The sequence below is a fragment of the Garra rufa genome, chromosome 3 (assembly GCF_049309525.1).
Source record: "Garra rufa chromosome 3, GarRuf1.0, whole genome shotgun sequence".
Lineage (NCBI taxonomy): Eukaryota > Metazoa > Chordata > Actinopteri > Cypriniformes > Cyprinidae > Garra > Garra rufa.
Window position 1 is genome coordinate 3,968,622 of NC_133363.1, and position 20,376 is coordinate 3,988,997.

The 20,376-nt window shown below is 34.6% G+C and overlaps 1 protein-coding gene across 1 annotated transcript; it reads right to left on the reverse strand.

Annotated features, from left to right (window-relative positions):
* Positions 1-2,804: 2,804 nt before the first annotated feature.
* ywhae2 (tyrosine 3-monooxygenase/tryptophan 5-monooxygenase activation protein, epsilon polypeptide 2) lies at positions 2,805-19,080 on the reverse strand. The gene is made up of 6 exons (XM_073835590.1): positions 18,833-19,080; positions 14,472-14,671; positions 12,651-12,757; positions 11,257-11,463; positions 9,913-10,049; positions 2,805-5,792 (listed from the first exon to the last, which is right to left on the reverse strand). The coding sequence occupies exons 1-6, from the start codon at positions 18,894-18,896 to the stop codon at positions 5,737-5,739; spliced, it is 771 nt and encodes a 256-aa protein (XP_073691691.1). The 5' UTR covers positions 18,897-19,080; the 3' UTR covers positions 2,805-5,736.
* Between the last annotated feature and the right edge of the window lie 1,296 nt (positions 19,081-20,376).

Below are 20,376 nucleotides of genomic sequence, written 5' to 3' on the forward strand. Positions count from 1 at the left end.
GGGGGTCTGTGAGCAAACTGGAGTGAGCAGCCTTGTTCTATGCTGTCCCAGCTTGTTCAGGATGGTTTTCCAAGTCTGGAGCTGGGCGGTCTGGAGTTTTTTTTTTGAGTGGCGGTTCGCTGCACAGGGACAGGGACCCGACATTTGTGTTGTTGTAAGGAGGAGAAGTGTTCTTTTGAGCAGGTGGGTCCACTATTACAATTTTCCCTTGGGCACATGCTGAATAACAAGAACAGAGCTTCCATCACCCAGAGCTAAATTAGGGGGGGACTGGAGACCAAGCATGAGATGACTTTGAGGGTGGTCCAGCCTCGGCGGACTAACCTAACCCTCTCCTCTTCCTCTCTGCTTTAAGGTCAGGATGGCTTGTGCAGCTCTTAGTCAAGCGTTGCTTTAAGGCGGAGCCCTGGTGCTTGCAAGGGATAGCGTTTAGCCATCTGAGGAAACTGTCTAATCTCAGGATCTGATTTGGGGTGAGCCTAAACGGGAGATGGAGCAGACTTCTCAGGCTGCTTGAAAGAGAGCCTTCTGGCAACTTGAACCAGCCGCCAAGCTGGAGCACTCATGCAGGAAGTGGCACAAGGCCTGCAACGACTTCAGTGCTGCAGTAAAGCGCTCTGCAAATCCATTTACAACAGGGACGAATAACCTTGTGGGGGAGACAATGGAGTTGAGGAAGGCGACTTTGTCCATGTCCTTGATCTTTGTCAAGTTTAGCCAAAGATGAGCTTACATACCACCAAGCTGGTGGCCTTGTCGATCGCCTTTGCAGTAGCCTTAGGAGCATGCAGATCGTCCAGGTGAGTTGCTGTGTGCGGCTCCTTTAAAAGCATTAGGATTCGGGGCGGACTTGTCTACTGCACAGAGAAGTTTGGCTTGAAAGACTCGAAGCACTGCAATCGGATGGCTGCAAAGGAGTACCGCTGAAGAGAAGCATTGCCACTGGTCTCTTCTGTGCCAAAAGCAGGCTGCTTTGTTCTTCTTCAGAGTCCAGCCAAGAGATGATCTTCGCACTGAAGGAGAAAATTCTAATGAAATGGCATTTTAGGCAGTTAGCTCCACCTCTTTTGCCAGGCTGAATTGCCATTTCTTCATGCAGCTGGACGAACCTGAACAAATCAGGCTTTAGTATTCAGAGTAAACAGGAGTTTCCCCAAAAGGCGCATTCGTAAGGGAACCTGTAGACTTTATTTTGAAATACTTACATGTCACAAGGTGATGATACACTACAGAGCCCCAAGTAAATGACAGCAGAAAGAGACACTCTGTGTTTTGAAAGCAAATGAAGCCAAGCAACAGCATCAACACACATTAGAGACATTTTATGAGGTCTGACAGCCAGATTCTCACCTGGATCAGATGATGATCAACATAGGAACATGAGCACAGCTCTGCGAATCATCAGTGTTGAGATCGTTCAACTGGACTCTTTCAAACCGCTGTCAGAGTGCTGGATACTGGATGAGGACATTCACTGAAGGCCTTCGTGATACACACCAACTCAAAAGTTTGGGGTACGTTTTTTTATTTATTTATTTTACTAAGAAATTATTCTTTTATTCAAACTAATGCAATGAACAAAAGATACGAAGTTGCAAAATATTTCTATTTCATAGAAATTATCTAATTTTCTATTCATCAGATAATCCTGAAAAAGTCACAGTTTCCACAAAAAGTTGAAGCAGCAAAAACTGTCAGCTTGTTTTAAGAGCAACATAAAAATCCCAGACTGAAATGCTCATCTGCATCTAGCAGCAACATCTGGATATTTTGTACACATTTAGGACGTTCAAGACACCAATGCAGATTACTGAAATGCACTAGCACCCCCTATTGACCCTGAGGCTGATGGAGCTGCTGAGTTGCACACAAAAGAAAAATACTTTTTTTCTGTGAAGTCTGTGAAGTTCAGTGTTGTTTTGGACCCCATTGACATTGAAAGTGTTTTTCAAAACGGAATAAATTTGTAAACGGAAACATTTACATTTTTGGGTGAACTATCCATTAAAGCGACAGCATGTAGGACATCACTTATGTAATTTGCGATACTAATACAAGTTAATTTTAAAAACACTACTAACCCTACTGTATTCTAGAGGTCAATGGTTTGGCTACCCAGCAAGCAATAGTCGTCATTTCACCGTCTGGGTTAACTATAAACCCGATATAGTCCGGCTATGTGTAACCCACTTCCAGCCCAAATAACCTTGAATTTGGTTGCATGCCATTTTTTTGGAAAAATAACTAGTTAGATGTATGATATTCCATCCATTTATTTTTTAATTGATGACTAGTCTAACATTGGGATATGTTTAGACGTCTATTAAATTTTCACTGACAGCCCAAATACAAACTTGTTTTAGCCTAGACGTGTTTTTTCACGGCTAATAGACGTCTTTTAGACCAAAAATTGCTTGCTGGGTAGTAAGCATGGGTCAGTTAACCTCTGCTGGGGGGTTCACATATATAAACAAACTACAGCAACATAGAAACTGCATTTATAATATAACTATATTTGATATTATTGCCAGTGATTTTTTTATTTTTAATTTCAATAAATGCAAGAAACAGACTATCAAAGTTGTAAATCAATTAATGGAGATTATTGGAGTATGGAGAAAGATAATCCTACTTCTGTTTCTCTTTAAAGTATTCGTCATTTCTTTGTAAGTTTGTCCAATTTACTAGCAATTTCTGAGTGAAAATTGCTTCTACACCATATTGTTTTCAGTGTACCAAGTATTTTTTTTCCCTTGCCATTATTTTGACTCCAATAAATCAATTAAAATGAAGAAAGGTAAAGATTGTGTTTTATTAGTTTATTTAGTTATGGTTTATCTGGAAGGTCAAGTCGATCCCATGCTGTGTCTCCATGAGTAGACAGGTGTTTGTTGGCTTCAGGCAGAATAAACAGTAGTACAAATCAGATTCACGTTACATGTACTGAAGAAACAGAAGAAATACATGAGGATGCAGACAGAAGAGAGAAGGAGTCAGACCTAGAGTAGACACAAAGAAATCCTGGCAACACTTTGGAAAGTCTCATTTGTTAACATTAGTTAACGCATTAACTAAGATGAACTAGCAATTAGCAGAATATTCATTAACTTGCTTTTCTTTACAGTGCCCTTGTTTCACATTACTGTACTTACTATAGCAATAACAGTATTGTGCATAGTTACAAGCAACTAACCTTAAATTCTATAGTAAATACATGATAATTAATAGTACCTAATCGCATAATAACAGTATAAGGACACCTTAAATTAAAATTATCACATTTTATAGCATTTATTAAACGATAGTTTATGGATTCATGTTAATTCGAGTGCATTAACTATATGTTTTGATTTTAAAAATGTATTAGTAAGTGTTAAAATTGAACTACGATTAATAAATGCTGTTTAAGTATTGTTAATCATTATCTCATGGTTAACTGATGTTAACAAACAAGTGTCACCAAAATCCCTAACTACCGTTTCACTTCATATTCAATTGAAGGAAAACTAATGCATCTGGCTTGTTTTGCATCTGATCTTGAGAAATGATTTTCCTCCCTTAAAACACACAAAGCCATCCTATTTACGGCTCTATAGCAATATTTCTGCAGCAGCAGCAGCCTTTGAGTAAAGGTGAGGCGAAGGTAACATTTATATTTTTAAAGCCTGAAAAGCATTACAGTTATTTACCCATTGTCACCGACCACATCACACTATACCACAGTCAGTGAACCTGATGACAAAAAAAACAAAAAAAACCCCACAAAACTTCGCTTTTGAAAATTTGTTTTTGCATTGATGACAGTTTGGGTTTCTACTCCTCAAGAAAATACAAATGAACACCTCTAATAATGACCACTGAGCTCAACAACTGTCAGAACAACACTGATAAACAAATACGCAAATGCAAACTTATGTAACAAAAACGCGATTCTCAAGGATCTTGCAATAGGTAGTAAAACCAAACCTTACAGAGGAAGTTCTCCATTCTGGCCTCATATAATCATATAAGATCTAAGTGAATAGTCAATTAAAAAACACTTAAGATTAAAAAAATAAAATAAAACCCTAAAACCCCCTAAAAATATACACTACCAGTTGAAAGTTTGGAATAATTGTGATTTCTGAACAAGAAGTCTCTCATGCTCACCAAGGCTGCGTTTATTTTGAGAAATATAGCACAAGAGTAACACTGTTAAAAAAATTACTAGAATTTAAAATAGCTTTTCTATTTAAATGTATTCTAAAATGCAATTTATTCTTGTGATCAAGGCTGAATTTTCAGCATTAGTACTTCGTCTTCTGCCTCACGTGATTCTTCAGAAATCATTCTAATATGATTTTCTGTGTAATAATGATTAATAATGATTTAATATTATCATTAGGCACTTTTCCATTACAGATTTGCCCATAACTTTGGCGATATTTTAAAAATGTCGATTAAAAGGTTTTGCGAAATGACGGCGTTTCCGTTAACCGATGTTATGCGACTAAAACGTAATTTTTTCCTCTCGCGATAAGTCATGGCAACGGATTTTTGTGATTTTTGTGGAAGTTTCCATTGCTGTTTTTTCAAATAGCCTGAAAAACCACCTCATGTGAGCGTAAAAACTTGTTTGCGATATATGGGACTTTTCCATTAGGCGTATTTTCAATTTTCAATTTCATTTTGCGCAATTTAAAGGGTAATGGAAAATAGGGCTGGGTAAAAAAATATCGATTCTCCGATTTTAATCGATCTTCAGTTTAACGCAACTATATCCATCAGCTGCTTTTTTGGCAGAAAAATCTGGTGATCTAAAATGATTAGGCTGTAGTTAAGAACTGTTACTGTCTTTAAAATTTTTTACAGTAATGTGCATTTTGCAGTTTGTTTACATGGTGTACAATGGATGCACATATTTATGACTTATTACAGTGTTCATTTAAAATAAAAGTCGTTTAAAATAAACAACTGTGTGCACCCTATTATCAATGTAGATGTGTATTTCAGTAATAAACTTAAGTAGGAGAGTTTCAGTTACCAGCATTTATATCAAAATATGGATCCCATGTCTACAAAACTAACATTTTAAATGAAATATTGATAGCTAATCGATATCGAATCGAAACCATAAAAACAAGAATCGAATCAAATCGCCGAATTGGTCACAATACCCAGCCCTAATGGAAAAGCAGCTATTGTTGGTTTTTGTTGCTTAATACTAACTGTGGTTTTCTTTCAGAGATTCACCTACTGTCACTTGAGCAATTGAATGCATCCTTGAGCACAAATAATTGAGCAAACCAGCATAGTAGAATGATTTCTGTGACTGGAGTAATGATGCTGAAAATTCAACATTGCATCACAAAAATAAATTCTATTTTAAAACATATTACAACATAAACCAGCCATTTTAAATTGTAATAATATTTCACAATTTTACTGTAGTTTTGATCAAATAAATGCAGCCTTGGTGAACTTAAAACCCTTTCAAAAACATTAAAAGTCTTAATTATTCCAAACTGATATAGATGGTCAGGTAAGAGCAAAGGTATGAAACAAGAAGCAAGAGAGGAAAGACAGATTAAGTGATAGACAGGGATGGACAGAACCAGCATTCATCATCTGAACTCTTCTCTATGACACGTGAGCTTCCCTGAGAGACAGGGATGCGTAAGAGAAGGAAAGAGAGAGAGAGAGCATCAGACAGACGGATAGAGAGAGAAGGGGGTTTAGCATGTTGGCGATCACATCTCACGGCTTTTCCTCCTCAGCATCTTGCACTGCTGCTGTTTTATTTTGTTCTTCACCTGAGAAAATAAAAGAATGGGTTTTTGTTATTACAGCGGCATTAAGCTACAAACATGCTTTGAACCTGAAACATAAAGCTGAACTCTAGTTCAAGGAAGTGCATTTGTGAGACACTACAACCCATTTCAAACAGCCTACATAATGAACTATTCTTTTCATAATTAAAAGCATGTCAGTGCCATCTGATGTGTCTGTGGATGCAACTACAAATGCTTCCACAGGGGTTTCAGTTTTCTTCAACCCTCATGCCACAAACCTCATGTGGTGAGAAATTAGTAATCAACAAACACCCAGGAGGAAACAGTAAGGCTTTTGTGTGAATACAGTATCAGATGTGACTCATTAGCAGACAGGATCTGTAAAGAACATGATTTGTTATTTTATTCCTTGCAGTCTGTTCTTTGGAAAAGTTCATTCCGGTTTAAGTGCAAACCGGGTGCCATGCGAAGTGAAGACAGACCGACAGGTGAGGAAGAGCGTGAGGAAGGATAATAAAGAAAAAGGAAGAGGATGGACAGCAGACTTACACAGAGAAGCTCAAGAGGAAATGAAGCAGGTTTTATCATCACAAATCTACATCAGCAGAACGGAGAGATTAGAGCGGTTAGAAGAGTGTGCACATGTTAAGATGGGGAAAAACGGGTCGTAAAATTGAGTCGTCAAAAGATGATGACTCAATTAGATTCATTACTGGAAAACTGAAGCTCGCAGAGATTGAAAAAGCAATCAGGTGGTAGGAAGTTCATAATTTTTAAAGAGAATTCAATTCAGTAACTAACTGCCTTCTGTCAACAGACATGGCTACCCTACAAATCACATTATAGATCATCAAAACAATTAAGTCTGAGATGGCCTGACAAGTTTGAAACAGACAGATCTACTTATGTACATATGGGAAGTGATCCTAATAAACCCATCTATGGTTCAGTGGTTTCTTAGTTTACTTTGCTTATTACGAACAACTTGAGTCAATAGAGCTGTTGCTTGTTTGACAATAATGCTAAATTCATGGAGAATAGTTGTAATCAATGCAGCTTTTTTGTGACCCAATAGTTTTTAATAGTCTTTAATAGTCATTTTTTAACACCATGGCAGCTTCTTTTTCCATGACGAAAACCATACTCAAGTTATTAAAAATGATGGAAACAGAAACTAAAAATGTTTAAGATCCATATTACCAACATACTAATACTAAATTTGAATTAATATGTCTATGGATAAACAATGCAACCACTTTTAGCCAAAGCAAAATTAACTTTTATTTTATTATTATTATTTTTTATCACTATCACCAGTTACTGTTTTACAACATAAGCCATATTAGTGTTTAAAATTTCAGAAAGAATAAATTATAGAAAAGAGACAAAATATTTAGGTCTCATTTTTAACATTCTAAATCTAAATTTGATTAAAACCTTTTGATGATTATCAACAGAGTAAGACAATTTGATTATACTTATTAATTGAAGTCAAATCAATGCCATTTGTTTAAAAAAAAAAAAAAAAAAAAAAAATTATATATATATAAATATATATATATATATATATATTTAAAAAATTGTTTAGCACCATGCCAGCTTTTTTATTAAAAATTGCAAATTATAGAAAATTATAAAACCTGAAACTAAAGATATTTAAGATCCATATTTCCAACATTGTAATACTAAATTTGAACTAACTTAATGATATGTTTATGGATAAACAATGCAAACACTTTTAGCCAAAGCAAAATTAACTTTTATTTTATTATCATTTTTTAATCACTATACCAGTTACTGTTTTACAACATAAGCCATATTTGTGTTTTTAAAAATTACAGAAAGAATAAATTATAGAAAGAAACAAAATATTTAGGTCCCATTTTTACAAATCAAAATTTGGAATAATCTGATTAAAACCTTTTGAAGGTTATCAACAAAGTAAGACAATTTGATTATACTTATTAATTGAAGTCAAATCAATGCCATTTGTTTTTTTGAAAAAAAAAAAAATAATAATAATAAATTTAAAAAAATTGTTTAGCACCATGCAAGCTTTTTATTAAAAATTGCAAATTATAGAAAATTATAAAAACTTTCCTCAGAGTAGTAGTACAATAATAAACTATAATAATACAATAGAACCTTTTGAATTTAATTAAAAAAAAAAGTTTTCACTAAAATTATCAAAAGTTCTTTATTAATTGGTCATTTTACTGATTCAATCCTTTTGTTGCATTTCAAAATACAGCTTGTGGAATTATATGGTTTGTGCCGTTATTATTATCCCCCATCTGTTAACTTCTAGTTTAGCTATTTTGCGGAAAAACAAGGTAAAATACTGTTTGAAATGAAAATGATTTTTGCATTGCACAGTAGAGCTCTTCACAGAGGACCAAAGTCCCGAGGACCCGGGAGGGTATGTTTAACCTGTGTATAATACTCGAGTCGATCGGAGAACATCGCACCTGCCAGTGTCAGTCACCACTTTGCACGTCTTTTGTAACTTGCAACTTGTAAAATTATGATAAGAAAAGTGTGAGAGGGGAAAAAAAAAAAAAAAAAAAGGAAGAATAAATAAATAAATAAAAACAGCATCTGGCGTGACCGCAGCAGCAAGAAGCAGAGCGCGGGAGGAGTTCCTACTGTGTACAACAGTAAAAGCAAACAAAGGTCAAATCTGATAGCCTTGCACAATTATTTATTTCACATCAGCAATATGAAATCGAAAATGAACAGTTACATTAATTAATTAATTAAAATAACGCGCATGTGCAATCTTACGCGCATGAAATGTTTCTATGGCAACCAAAGCTGGCGACTTTTACTCTCCCATAGTACACATTGCATTCTTTCTTACGCTTAAAATAACATGGAAGAACCATCTTGTTATATTTACATTTTTTTGGTCAGGCTCAGTTCAGAAAGCACAGTAATGATAGAAAATATGGTGGAAAAAAATACACTCTTTTCAGAATAAGCTATTTACGTTATCAAGCTGTCTTGTGCTACAGTATACGTGCAAATTCCTCCTTTAAGTTTCATAAGATGACCACTAGGTGCCGTAGGTGGAGCTCTAAACAGATGTTTTGTATTGCTTTATCTTACTCACTGCAAAAAATGCTTTTCTTACTTAGATTTTTTGTCTTGTTTCCAGCCAAAATATCTAAAAATTCTTAAATCAGGAAGGATTTTCTAGACAAGAAAAAGTTATTGTCTTGTTTTTAGTAAAAACAAGTCAAAATTAAGTGAGTTTTTGCTTAAAACAAGCAAAATAATCTGCCAATGGGGTAAGAAAAATAATCTAGTTGTCTGCTTGAAATAAGATTTTTTTTCTTACCCCATTGGCAGATTACTTTGCTTGTTTTAAGCAAAAACTCACTTAATTTTGACTTGTTTTCACTAAAAACAAGACAATAATTTTTACTTGTCTCGAAAATCCTTCCTGATTCAAGAATTTTTAGATATTTTGGCTGGAAACAAGACAAAAATTCTAAGAAAAGCATTTTTTGCAGTGCTGAAGAAGATACTGTTATTGAAGACGCACGCAGTAAAGTTTACCGCATTCATTGTTCCGTGCCTTTTTGAAAAAAATAATAATAATAATTAATAAATAAATTACAACAATTGCGCCGAGTCTAAATTTCAATCTGCAAAAAGTATCGTTATTGTAGTTCAAAAGGGTAAACACATTCGTCACCGACCGTGACCGCGAGTAGTCTAAACTATTAAAGCTGGAATAGTGGATTAAAAAAGGGTCTTTCTGTCGGCAAGAGAGAAGAACAGACTAACATGTAAATGTACTGGCAAGGAGGTCTGTATGCAACGCTACTAACAGTAGTTACACCAAAAAGTTTATGGTTAACAGCAGTTTGCTGTGCAATATGAGCCGATCGGGTACAGTCGGGTCTGTGTCTTTCCAGCCGGGTTCGGGTCCAACTAGTACATTTAAGGTATTTCTCAAGTCTTCACGGGTTCGGGTCCCACTTTAAAATAAAATACGGGTCCGGGTCGGTTCCGTCCAGCACATTTACGGGTCTCTTCGGGTTCGGGTACGAATTTTTGGATCCGTGAAGACCTCTTACTGTGCATTTCAGTACAATTTCGTTATTACAGCTTCTCTAAGACATGCATGTCTCACCGTCTCCCTGTATGTCTGAGGTCCAGAGTGTCAGGTTGTCCCGTAACAGTTGCATGATGAGCGTTGAGTCCTTGTAACTGTCCTCACTCAGTGTATCCAGCTCCGCAATCGCATCGTCAAACGCCGCCTTCGCCAACCTGTTAAAGGAGTGAGAGGAGAGTCAGAGTGGCTTTTTCAGAGGGGTTTTCTGAGGTTCTTAACCAGGGGGCTGCAGAATGAAGTATTAAACTTAATAAAGTGTTAATAAATACAATAAATTCTTAATTGAAATGATCAAACTCAAAACAGAGTACACAAAAATCAAGGTGAAATCATATTTCCTACAATTAATATCAATATGTAAAGTCACATTTATTTTTATAGTGCTTTATTTCAAAATGGCTTTACATTAATAAAGACAAAAACAACGTCTTTTAAATTATATATACGTAATAACAGGCTTTCAATATATCATGTCGGAAAATGGGGGCCTTCAAGTCAAAAAGGTTTACAACTGCTGCTGTTGAGAACATAAAATGCAAACATTCCAGCAATGTGATGAAATTATTAATCATTAATTTACATAAATATCAACTTTTAGGGCTGCCTTGAAATCAAACACAGAGCCACAATTATTACACATTTCTGGGAATCAACCCATGAATGGCTTACTTAGCCACAGGATTATTATAGTTACTTAAAAAATGTTTTTACTTATTTTATTTCAGCTGAATGAGGCAACATCTCATTTTCATTTAGTTTACTTACTGTATTAAAACATACAACAAAATATTAAATTTAAATGTGTATTTACTTACATTTAAACTAAAATTATAAAATTAAAACTATAACTGAAATAAAAAAAAATAATGAACCATACAGACATTTTTTATGCAGACATGAATTAAAAAAAATGGAAAAACTTTTAAAATTAAAATGAAACAATATTAAAATAACCACCAAATCCACCCCCCCCCCAAAAAAATTATATAATGGTATTTCAATGATACTAAATTAACAATTAACTAGAGCTGCAAAATTATTGTGTGTGTGTGTGTGTGTATATATATATATATATATATATATATATATATATATATATATATATATACACACACACACACACATTTTTTTAAGTATTTATTGTATGCATTTGTATGTAAACACTTGTATATAAATATTATATACAGTACACACACATAATATGCAAACAATTTTTTTTATTTTGAAATGATTAATCACAACTAATCGTTTTGCAGCTCTACAAATAACCCTGCTTATCCATAGCTGTCTATGCATATTAATATGGGAGCAAGTTAACATCAAACAAACATTACACACTTTAAGTAAGGAGAAAAAGCCAACCTGCAAGCACGGTCGGGGGAATTAAGGATCTCGTAGTAAAAGACAGAGAAGTTGAGTGCAAGACCGAGTCGGATGGGATGCGTGGGAGGGAGCTCAATCATGGCAATGTCACTGGCAGCTTTATACGCGACCAAACTGTTCTCCGCTGCTTCCTTTCGGTCATTACCCGTGGCAAACTCTGCTAGGTACCTATGGTAGTCGCCCTTCCTGCAAACCAAAGACACAAAAACAAGTGTGGGTGAAAAAATGCATTATCTTCTTATTAACTACAATGACTATTCTGAGAATATTCTGTGCTGTCAGAAACGTGATATTCACATAATTATTGGGTGTTTTAATAATATAATTGCATAAGTGACCCTGGACCACAAAACCAGTCATAAGGGTCATTTTTTTTAATTGAGATTTATACATAATCTGAAATCTGAATAAATAAGATGAAAAAAATTCCATTGATATATGGTTTGTTAGGATAGGACAACATTTGGGTGAGAAAATCTTGAATCTGAAGGTGCAAAAAAAGATAAAAATATTGAGAAAAATGAAGTTCTTAGCAATGCATATTACTAATTAAAAATTAAATTTCGATACATTTATGGAAGGAAATGTACAAAATATCTGCATGGAACATAATCTTTAGTTAATAACCAAATAATTTTTGTCATAAAAGAAAAATCGATAAATTTGACCCATACAATGCATTCTTGGCTATTGTTACAAATATAGCCATGCTACTTAAGACTGGTTTTGTGGACCAGGGTCACGTGTTACATCTTTGTGTTATCTAAACAAATTGGCAAGCCAGTCATTTAAACAGGTTCATTGAAACAAACTGTCCAAAGGAACCAGAAAGAGAATTGCATTTCCCTGTTTGACTTAGACTCTGGATTGCAGCTTGTATTGTTGTAAATAACGTTCGATCCACCGGTATTAATTTTGCCCATATATGCTTTTTTTTTTAAACTCTCAAAGTGATGGTAATTATTAACTTGCATTATGAATCACCAACGTTTCCAGTTTCTGAGGGTGACTAACAGCCAAGTTTAATGTTTGGTTAATCTTACTCTAAGCATGCATTGCTTTTAGAAACCAAAAATAAAAAACAAACAAGTTAGGCGTTCACTTTTTCAAAGTAACTCATAAAGCACTACAACAGACTTGGCAGACTCTTGTATCCAAAGCAATTTAGTTTGCACGATTAGTACGCTTCAAGGTATACATTTTATAATTGTGCACGTTTCTTGGGAATCCAATCCATGACCTACATGAGAGAATAGTGTCCTGCTCTACAGAATGAAGCCAGGTTTTATGCCATATTTAACACGCAGAACCTCACTCATCTAAGAGACCATTAAAGTCTTAAATGCATGTACTTTGATTCATCAAACACCTACATTTTGTAGTAGAAAACTTTGGATTCTCCTGTGTTGGCTGCAGGAATAAGGTGTTTGTCCAGTACATCCAGTATGTCGTTGCAAATAGATTTCAACTCGTTCTCAACCTGCAAAAGGTAAGAGGAGAAACCGCAACATGATTATGGCATCGTGTACATGTATACTACTCTAGATTTCACTTACTCTACATTACACTTTTTTGTTTCACTTCAAGGCTCTTCTGTAATTCGGTGGTTTTTAGAAATGCACCAAATGTTTGGCAACTGAAATTATTTGGCCAAGAATAGCAAAAAAAAAGCTCTTTCGGTGTTCAGCCGGATAAGCGAAAAGGTTGAGTAAATTATACCGAACAATAACGTGACGCGATCAAACAGAGGCGCACTCTAATGCAGCAAAAATCTCAGGAGTGTGGAAGCATTTAAAACACAAAAGAGGCAAAAATCATTACAAGCACCAACAGCGAGAGACTGTTTAGTATTGCATCGCATGTCTTCCATGAGAAGAGAAAGGGCTGGTTGTTGCTGGTTAATGTATGATGACTGAGCCTTAAACCATTAGTAAATAAACTACAGAATGTTATGTTGTCTAATACACACACAAATTGTATTTATTCTGACAGCGCTGCACAAGCTCAATAGCCAAAGTTCAAAGTCCAAATCGCGAGGAAAATCTGCGTGACGAGAATCATTCATAAATCTGCTGCTGTCAGCATAAAAAAAAAAAAAAAATAGTACTGAGGTCTTCCTGCTGACATTAATAAATGGTAGTATTGTGATTTTACTGTTGTTCTGTAAAATAAAATTAAAAAGACAAAAATATTACAACAGCTCTATTAACACATTTATTATAACATTCTCATTTGCTCAGCAAGGCTATAATGTCTACTAGAATGTTAAAAATGTTCAGTGAAAATATGTTTAAATTGTTGTTTTGTAATAGTTTTTTTGTTTTTTGTTTTGGAAAAGCAAGACAAAACTGTAAAAAGCACATTTTGGCTATTTAATTTACTCAATGGTGAAAAAAATTTGGCAAAATACATGGAGAAAAACACAAAAAAAAATGTTCGGTAATCGGCCTTCGGCCCATTGTTTAATTTTATCTGGCTTCGGCCAAGAATTTTCATTTGGGTGCATCCCTAGTGGTTTTAATTATTACTGTACTATTTGTTTTCACATAGCGTCAATATTTTGGTGTATAAATTAGGACAGGTAGATTTTAGAACTTCTATCATTAATTATAAAACATTGGTTTAGTCCTGACCTCTAATACAAAACATTAATTTGATGTATTAAATCAAGCATGTCTAGCATTTGAAAATCACCTGAATTTTGGTGAAGATCAGACTAAATTATTACAGTGTAAGAAATGATAAACGGACATGAACTGTCAGTGGTTTAGTTTTTTGGTAACACTTTACAATAAGGTTCATTAGTTAACATTAGTTAACCACATTAGTTAACATGAACTAATAATGAACTGCACTTATACAGCATTTATTAATCTTTGTTAATGTTAATTTCAACATTTACTAATACGTTATTAAAATCTTGTTAACATTAGTTAATGCAGTGTGAACTAACATGAACAAACAATGAACAACTGTATTTCCGTTAACTAATGTTAATAAAGATTAGTAAATAGAGTAACTAATGTATTGCTCATGGTTAGTTAGTTAGTACATTAACTACTGTTTAACTAATGTACCTTATTGTAAAGTGTTACCATTTTTTTTTTCATTCATTATTTCATCATTTATTATATCAGTTGATGAATATTTTCATTTGACTCGCCAATATACTCCAGACGCTCATGCAGTCTCACCGTTTGTCTGTATTCTCTGATCATTTTGAGTTTGCCCTCTCCTCCCTTGCTTTCCTCTTTCTGCTCAATGCTGCTGATGATCCTCCAGGAGGCTCGTCGAGCTCCAATCACGTTCTTATACGCCACGGACAACAGGTTTCTCTCCTCTACTGTGAGCTCTGTGTCCTTTCCTGCGACGTTCTTCATAGACTCCACCATTTCTGAAACACAGAGAAGATTCATCCTAATGATACAAAGGAACCCCTTCGGCAAAGAAAGTTCAACTTCGGACATTAAACAAGAAAGTTAAGGTCCAACGTAGTCATTTCAGATATCATAAATGTCTGTAGCAGATGCTAGCTTATTACTAGGGTTTAAGGAAAAGTACACACTCATTTAGCCCAAGACATTTTACTTCTGCTGTATAAATGAAATTCTGAGTAACTGTTAAAGTCTCAATGGCATGGAAATAGCAAAGATCTTTTCTTCCATACATACATATAGATCAACCAATAATTGGTTTTACCAATATTTTTTCTGATATTTAACCATTTTTCCATAATCGGATATCAGCTTTATAATACAGGATCCACCGATTAATGGAAATTTGCTTTAATTAATTACATTTATTTAACAAATATGCTTAAAATGTAGTTTAAGCTTGGCCCTAAGAAATAAACGTATTGATTCACGTAATCTTTCAAGTTAAATCATGTCCAAAAGACATAACTTACTATGAATTCAATTAAGTCTTGAATGAGCGCATGTTGGAAATAAAACCAAATTTATTTCTCTCTCTGTCTTGCGCTCAGTTGCATATTGGTTACTGGGCACATAAAAATGCAAATAATCAGTATCTATTTCATAAATAAAGTTAACATTTATTAACAAATATACACTTACCTAATATTTTTTCTACTCACTAACTATGTCTGAGCTTTTTGTTTTGTTTTGTTTTGTTTTGTGTTAAACTGAAACATATTGTTAAGGCTTCTAAGCTGAAGCGCTATGTTGAAATGCTGAGGAAATAAAAAAAAAATAAAGTAAACTTTGGTTGCTGTCATCTAATCATCTAAGTGGTTTATGTCACATATACTATATAGATTATAAAAATATTCAAACTCAATTTTTAAAGCTTTTTAATAGGGTTTGTCAAGGTAACAGAACCTTCAAGTTCTCTATTATCCAAAATATCTCAATGGCCCATAAAAAAATGCACAGAATGCAATGTTAAAATGTATTTTTTTTTTCTAAAAAAGGGGGAAATTATACCTCTTATTAGCCCCCCGTGTCATATTTAATGCACCAAAGAAAATGACATGAGAAAGTGACCCTGGACCACAAAACTAGTTATGAGTGTTAATTTTGTTAATTGAGATTTACACATCATCTGAAAGCTTTCTATTTATGTATGGTTTGCTAGGACAAAACAATATTTGACAGAGATGCAACAATTTAAAAATCTGAAATCTAAAGGGGTGCAAAAAAAATATTATTAAAAAATCAAAATACTGAGAAATTGCCTTTAAAGTTGTTCAAATGAAGCTCTTAGCATTGCATATTACTAATCAAAGATTAAGCTTTTATATATTTACACTAAGAAATTTGCAAAATATCTTCATGAAACATGACATTTGCTTAATATCCTAATGATTTTGGGCATAAGAGAAAAATCTATAATTTTGACCCATACAATGTATTTTTGGCTATTGCAACAAATATACCCATGCTACTTAAGACTAGTTTTGTGCTCCAGGGTCTCATATAGGCTATATACGACACATGCATGCAAAATGTTATTTACATGCATAAATTGAAGTAACACATTTACAAAATGTATTTGCAATTTGAGTCTATTTGGACTGTATATTTTATTACATTTTCCCCAGTGCTTTATGGCATTATCTTCATAAAACGCGATATTTACTTAATATCCCAATGATTTTTGGGCATAAAAGAAAAATTGATCATTTTGACCTATACAATGTATTTTTGGCTATTGCAACAAATATACCCATGCTACTTAAGACTAGTTTTGTGCTTCAGGGTCTCACATAGGCTAAATATGACACACGCATGCAAAATGTTATTTACATGCACAAAAACTAATTTTGAGAGGTTTGAGTCCATTTGGACTGTATATTTTATTACACGCTTTATTGGGCTGTTATCTTCATGAAAGATGATATTTACTTAATATCCCAATGATTTTCGGGCATAAAAGAAAAATTGATCATTTTGACCTATACAATATATTTTTGACTATTGCTACAAATATAACCATGCTACTTAAGTCTGGCTTTGTGCTTCAGGGTTTCAAATAGGCTAAATATGATGCATGCACACAAAATGTTACATACATGCACAAAAACTAATTTACACGCATAAAGTAAAGTAACACATTTACAAAATTTTGAGAAGTTTGAGTCCATTTGGACTGTATATTTTATTACATGCTTTATTGGGCTGTTATCTTCATGAAAGATGATATTTACTTAATATCCTAATGATTTTTGGGCAAAAATCTGTATTTTTGGCTATAGCGGCGATATACCCATGCTACCTAAAACTAGTTTTGTGGTCCAGGGTCACATATGACCTATATATCCATGTGTAAACATCAACAAAACACTGACATAATAAAAATATTCAACATATTTGATCAACCCTCATTCAGTTCGTGCAGAACAAACAGCTAGTTTTAGCCTAGTCATTATAGACCAATTATCAGCCTACGTCACACACGCGTCACGCTGGTTCAAGTGCGCATGTCGGTTGCAAAAGACGACCGGAACCGCTATAATGTCCCGTTCCAGGCAACCCGTTACTCGTGTTTTTCCGATCTTCTATCAGTGAAAGTGCACCCAAACGACAGTCAAACCCGTGACTTCCCACTCGTGAACTCGTACTAGATCGATGTGCTCCCAGTTCCGAGTTCTGACGTGACATAGCCCGCAAAACCACTATGTCAGCACCTACGAGTGCGGTGTTTATGCAAGAGTTACACAGTGAAAAATAGACTTTAGGACAATATAACATTGCAAACAAATTAATAATAATGTAATAATAATAAATGCGCTCAGGCAGTTTGGGGTGACTTGCCTGGAATGCTACAAAGATGTGAGTCGTGATTTGAAGTCCTGATTTACGAGTTAAAAAACCTGCCTGGAACGCAGCGTAAAACCCGAAAGAAAAATCAGAAAATGAAGGAAAGACAACCGTGAAAATGTTGTATTGTGCAGTGGGTAAAGTTACACGGCTAGTCTCGTAAGCTTGGCTACTAACGTTAACAAGTTATAGCGAACTATCCTACTGTCAGTCACTAACGTTAGAATACACTTTTTGTACAGGAGGTCGGTATTCGTCACTTCTGTCTTTTCCTACTCAACTCAACCCAGTGTGAAATAAACAAAGGCAAAGCAAAACTTAAATATTTGAGGTAAATATTGTCTCTTTATTTGCTAAGAGGGATTAAATTGCAGGCATCAAAATTCAGAGAATTTATGGCAAATAATGTCACATCGTGTTTGTAAATTAATTTGTTAGACATTGATCGTTTTTGTATGTCTGCATTGTGTTGTGAAGCCTGTTGAGGCATGCTTTATACATCTAATTTGCACTTGACTTGATTTGGGTACACGATTACCTCTATGGCAAACGGATCTGTCAGAGCAATCCCACTCACTAACGTTAATTTCGTTGAATAACCATTCTAATCGTTGGGTGACAAGCTGTTGTAATATGCGGTAAACATTTTTAAAATAACATTAATCAAAATAATCTATAATAATTTAGAATTGAACTGTTTTGTACCATATCCGTGTAATTTCCTATTCGTAAACGCTATGTATCCCGGGTTTTCTGCAACCAAGATGCGCGCGCATCCCGGATGTTTACAAACAGATAATTGGTCTATTGCATCACCTAAAATCTGATCCCAGTCTGATTTAATTCAGATCATTTACAGCAACAAATGAAAACAATATATGATTTGGTGCGTTTTAAATTATTTAAACCACATACTTTTAGATCAAAGTTACCAGATAACTAATTCGACTAGCTGGTCAAATACCAAATTAACCATTCACAGATTTTACAGAACAGCTCTTCGCCATGTAAACACAGACCAACATTTACTTTAGGTTTATTAACAATGGAGGATGGGTTGAGTTAGTCAAGGCCTTTCCAAACAACAGCTCTCCTGGATTTTTCTTCCCATTTCTCCTGGATGTGCGCGACACAGACACGTGTGAATAGCAAGCGCTTATTTTTTGGGTTTATCACACAATTTGTCCAGTAATACGACATTCCTCTGCTCATTGTTGTCCCTCCGATGTAATTTCAATGTGTGACAACACAAATCTACAAAAATATCAACTCACCATCGTATCTCTCGGCTTGTTCTGCTAGTTTAGCCTGGTAAACCAAGTGCTCTCGATCTGCCATGTTTACTGGGGATCGGGAGGAGACGGAAAGGGTGAAAGTAGGAGACGCTGTTTGTTTGTGGAGACGGGTGTAAGAATATGAACAAATATGTTATTTTGGTCTACTTGGTGCAGTAACAGCGGCTTAAAATCCTCGTACCCTACCGGCGACCGACGCTGCTTCTAAATATGGCGACAGAACTCCATCCGGGAAATTCGCTCAGCGATTCCTGCGCATTTCCTTCGCGACGGACGTGGAAACAACTTTGCCTGGTTTTTGTGACGTTCGTACCAAGAGAATAGAAATAAGTGTATGGCAAGACGTTTAATCATTAAATCTTCAGTAGTCTTAAATTAGTTTTACTGGTCAAATGATGGTCGATGATGACAAGATAATAAACTACCAGTCAAAAGTCTCTGAACAGTAAGATTTTTAATGTTTAAAAACAAATTTTAATGTTTTTTTTTTAAAGGAGTAGTTCACTTTCATAACAAAAATGCACAGATAATGTACTCACCCCCTTGTCATCCAAGATGTCCATGTCTTTCTTTCTTCAGTCGTAAAGAAACGGCCTTTTTAAGGAATAAAAAGTCCATATAATGGACTTCTATGGTGCCCCCGAGTTTGAACTTCCTGAATTCAGCTTCAAAGGGCTCTAAATGATCCCAGCCGAGGAAGAAGGGTTTTTAGATATTTTCTAAAAACATTTACAACTTATATGTGACCCTGGACCACAAAACCAGTCATAAGGTTAAATTTTACAAAACTGAGATGTATACATCATATGAATACTCAATAAATAAGCTTTCTATTGGTGTATGGTTTGTTATGATAGGACCATATTTGGCCGAGATACATCTATTTTAAAATCAGGAATCTGAGGGTGCAAAAAAATCTAAATACTGAGAAAATCACCTTTAAAGTTCTCCAAATTAGGTTCTTAACAATGCATATTACTAATCAAAAATTACATTTTTATATATTTACAGTAGGAATTTTACAAAGAATCATCATGGAACATGATCTTTACTTAATTTCCTAATGATTTTTGGCATAAAAGAAAAATCTAAAATTTTGACCCATGCATTGTATTTTTGGCTATTGCTACAAATATACCCCAGCGACTTAAGACTGGTTTTGTGGTCCAGGGTCACATATACTTTTTAATCTCAAACGCTTGTCTTGCCGAGCTAGACACGATGAGCATTTGAGGTTAAAAAGTATATACATTTTTATTTTGTTTTAGAAAATAACCCACTGTTTTGCTAGATAAGACCCTTCTTCCTCGGCTGTGATCGTTTAGAGCTCTTTGAAGCTGCAATCTGGAAGTTCAAACTCTGGGGCACCATAGAAGTCCATTATATGGAGAGAAATCCTGAAATGTTTTACTCAAAAAATTGAAGAAAGAAAGACATGAACATCTTGGATGACAAGGGGGTGAGTAAATTATATGTAATTTTTTGTTCTATTACTCCTTTAAGAAGTCTCTTCTACTCACTAA

Bases quoted from the DNA above. Each gene is read 5' to 3' on its own strand.
- ywhae2 (XM_073835590.1), bottom strand. From the start codon at position 18,896: ATGGCAGATCGAGAGCACTTGGTTTACCAGGCTAAACTAGCAGAACAA. The intron at 14,672-18,832 runs GTGAGTTGATAT...TCTGTGTTTCAG, and splicing joins ACAAGCCGAGAGATACGATG to AAATGGTGGAGTCTATGAAG. The intron at 11,464-12,650 runs GTAGGTGTTTGA...TTTGGTTTGCAG, and splicing joins AAAGTTTTCTACTACAAAAT to GAAGGGCGACTACCATAGGT.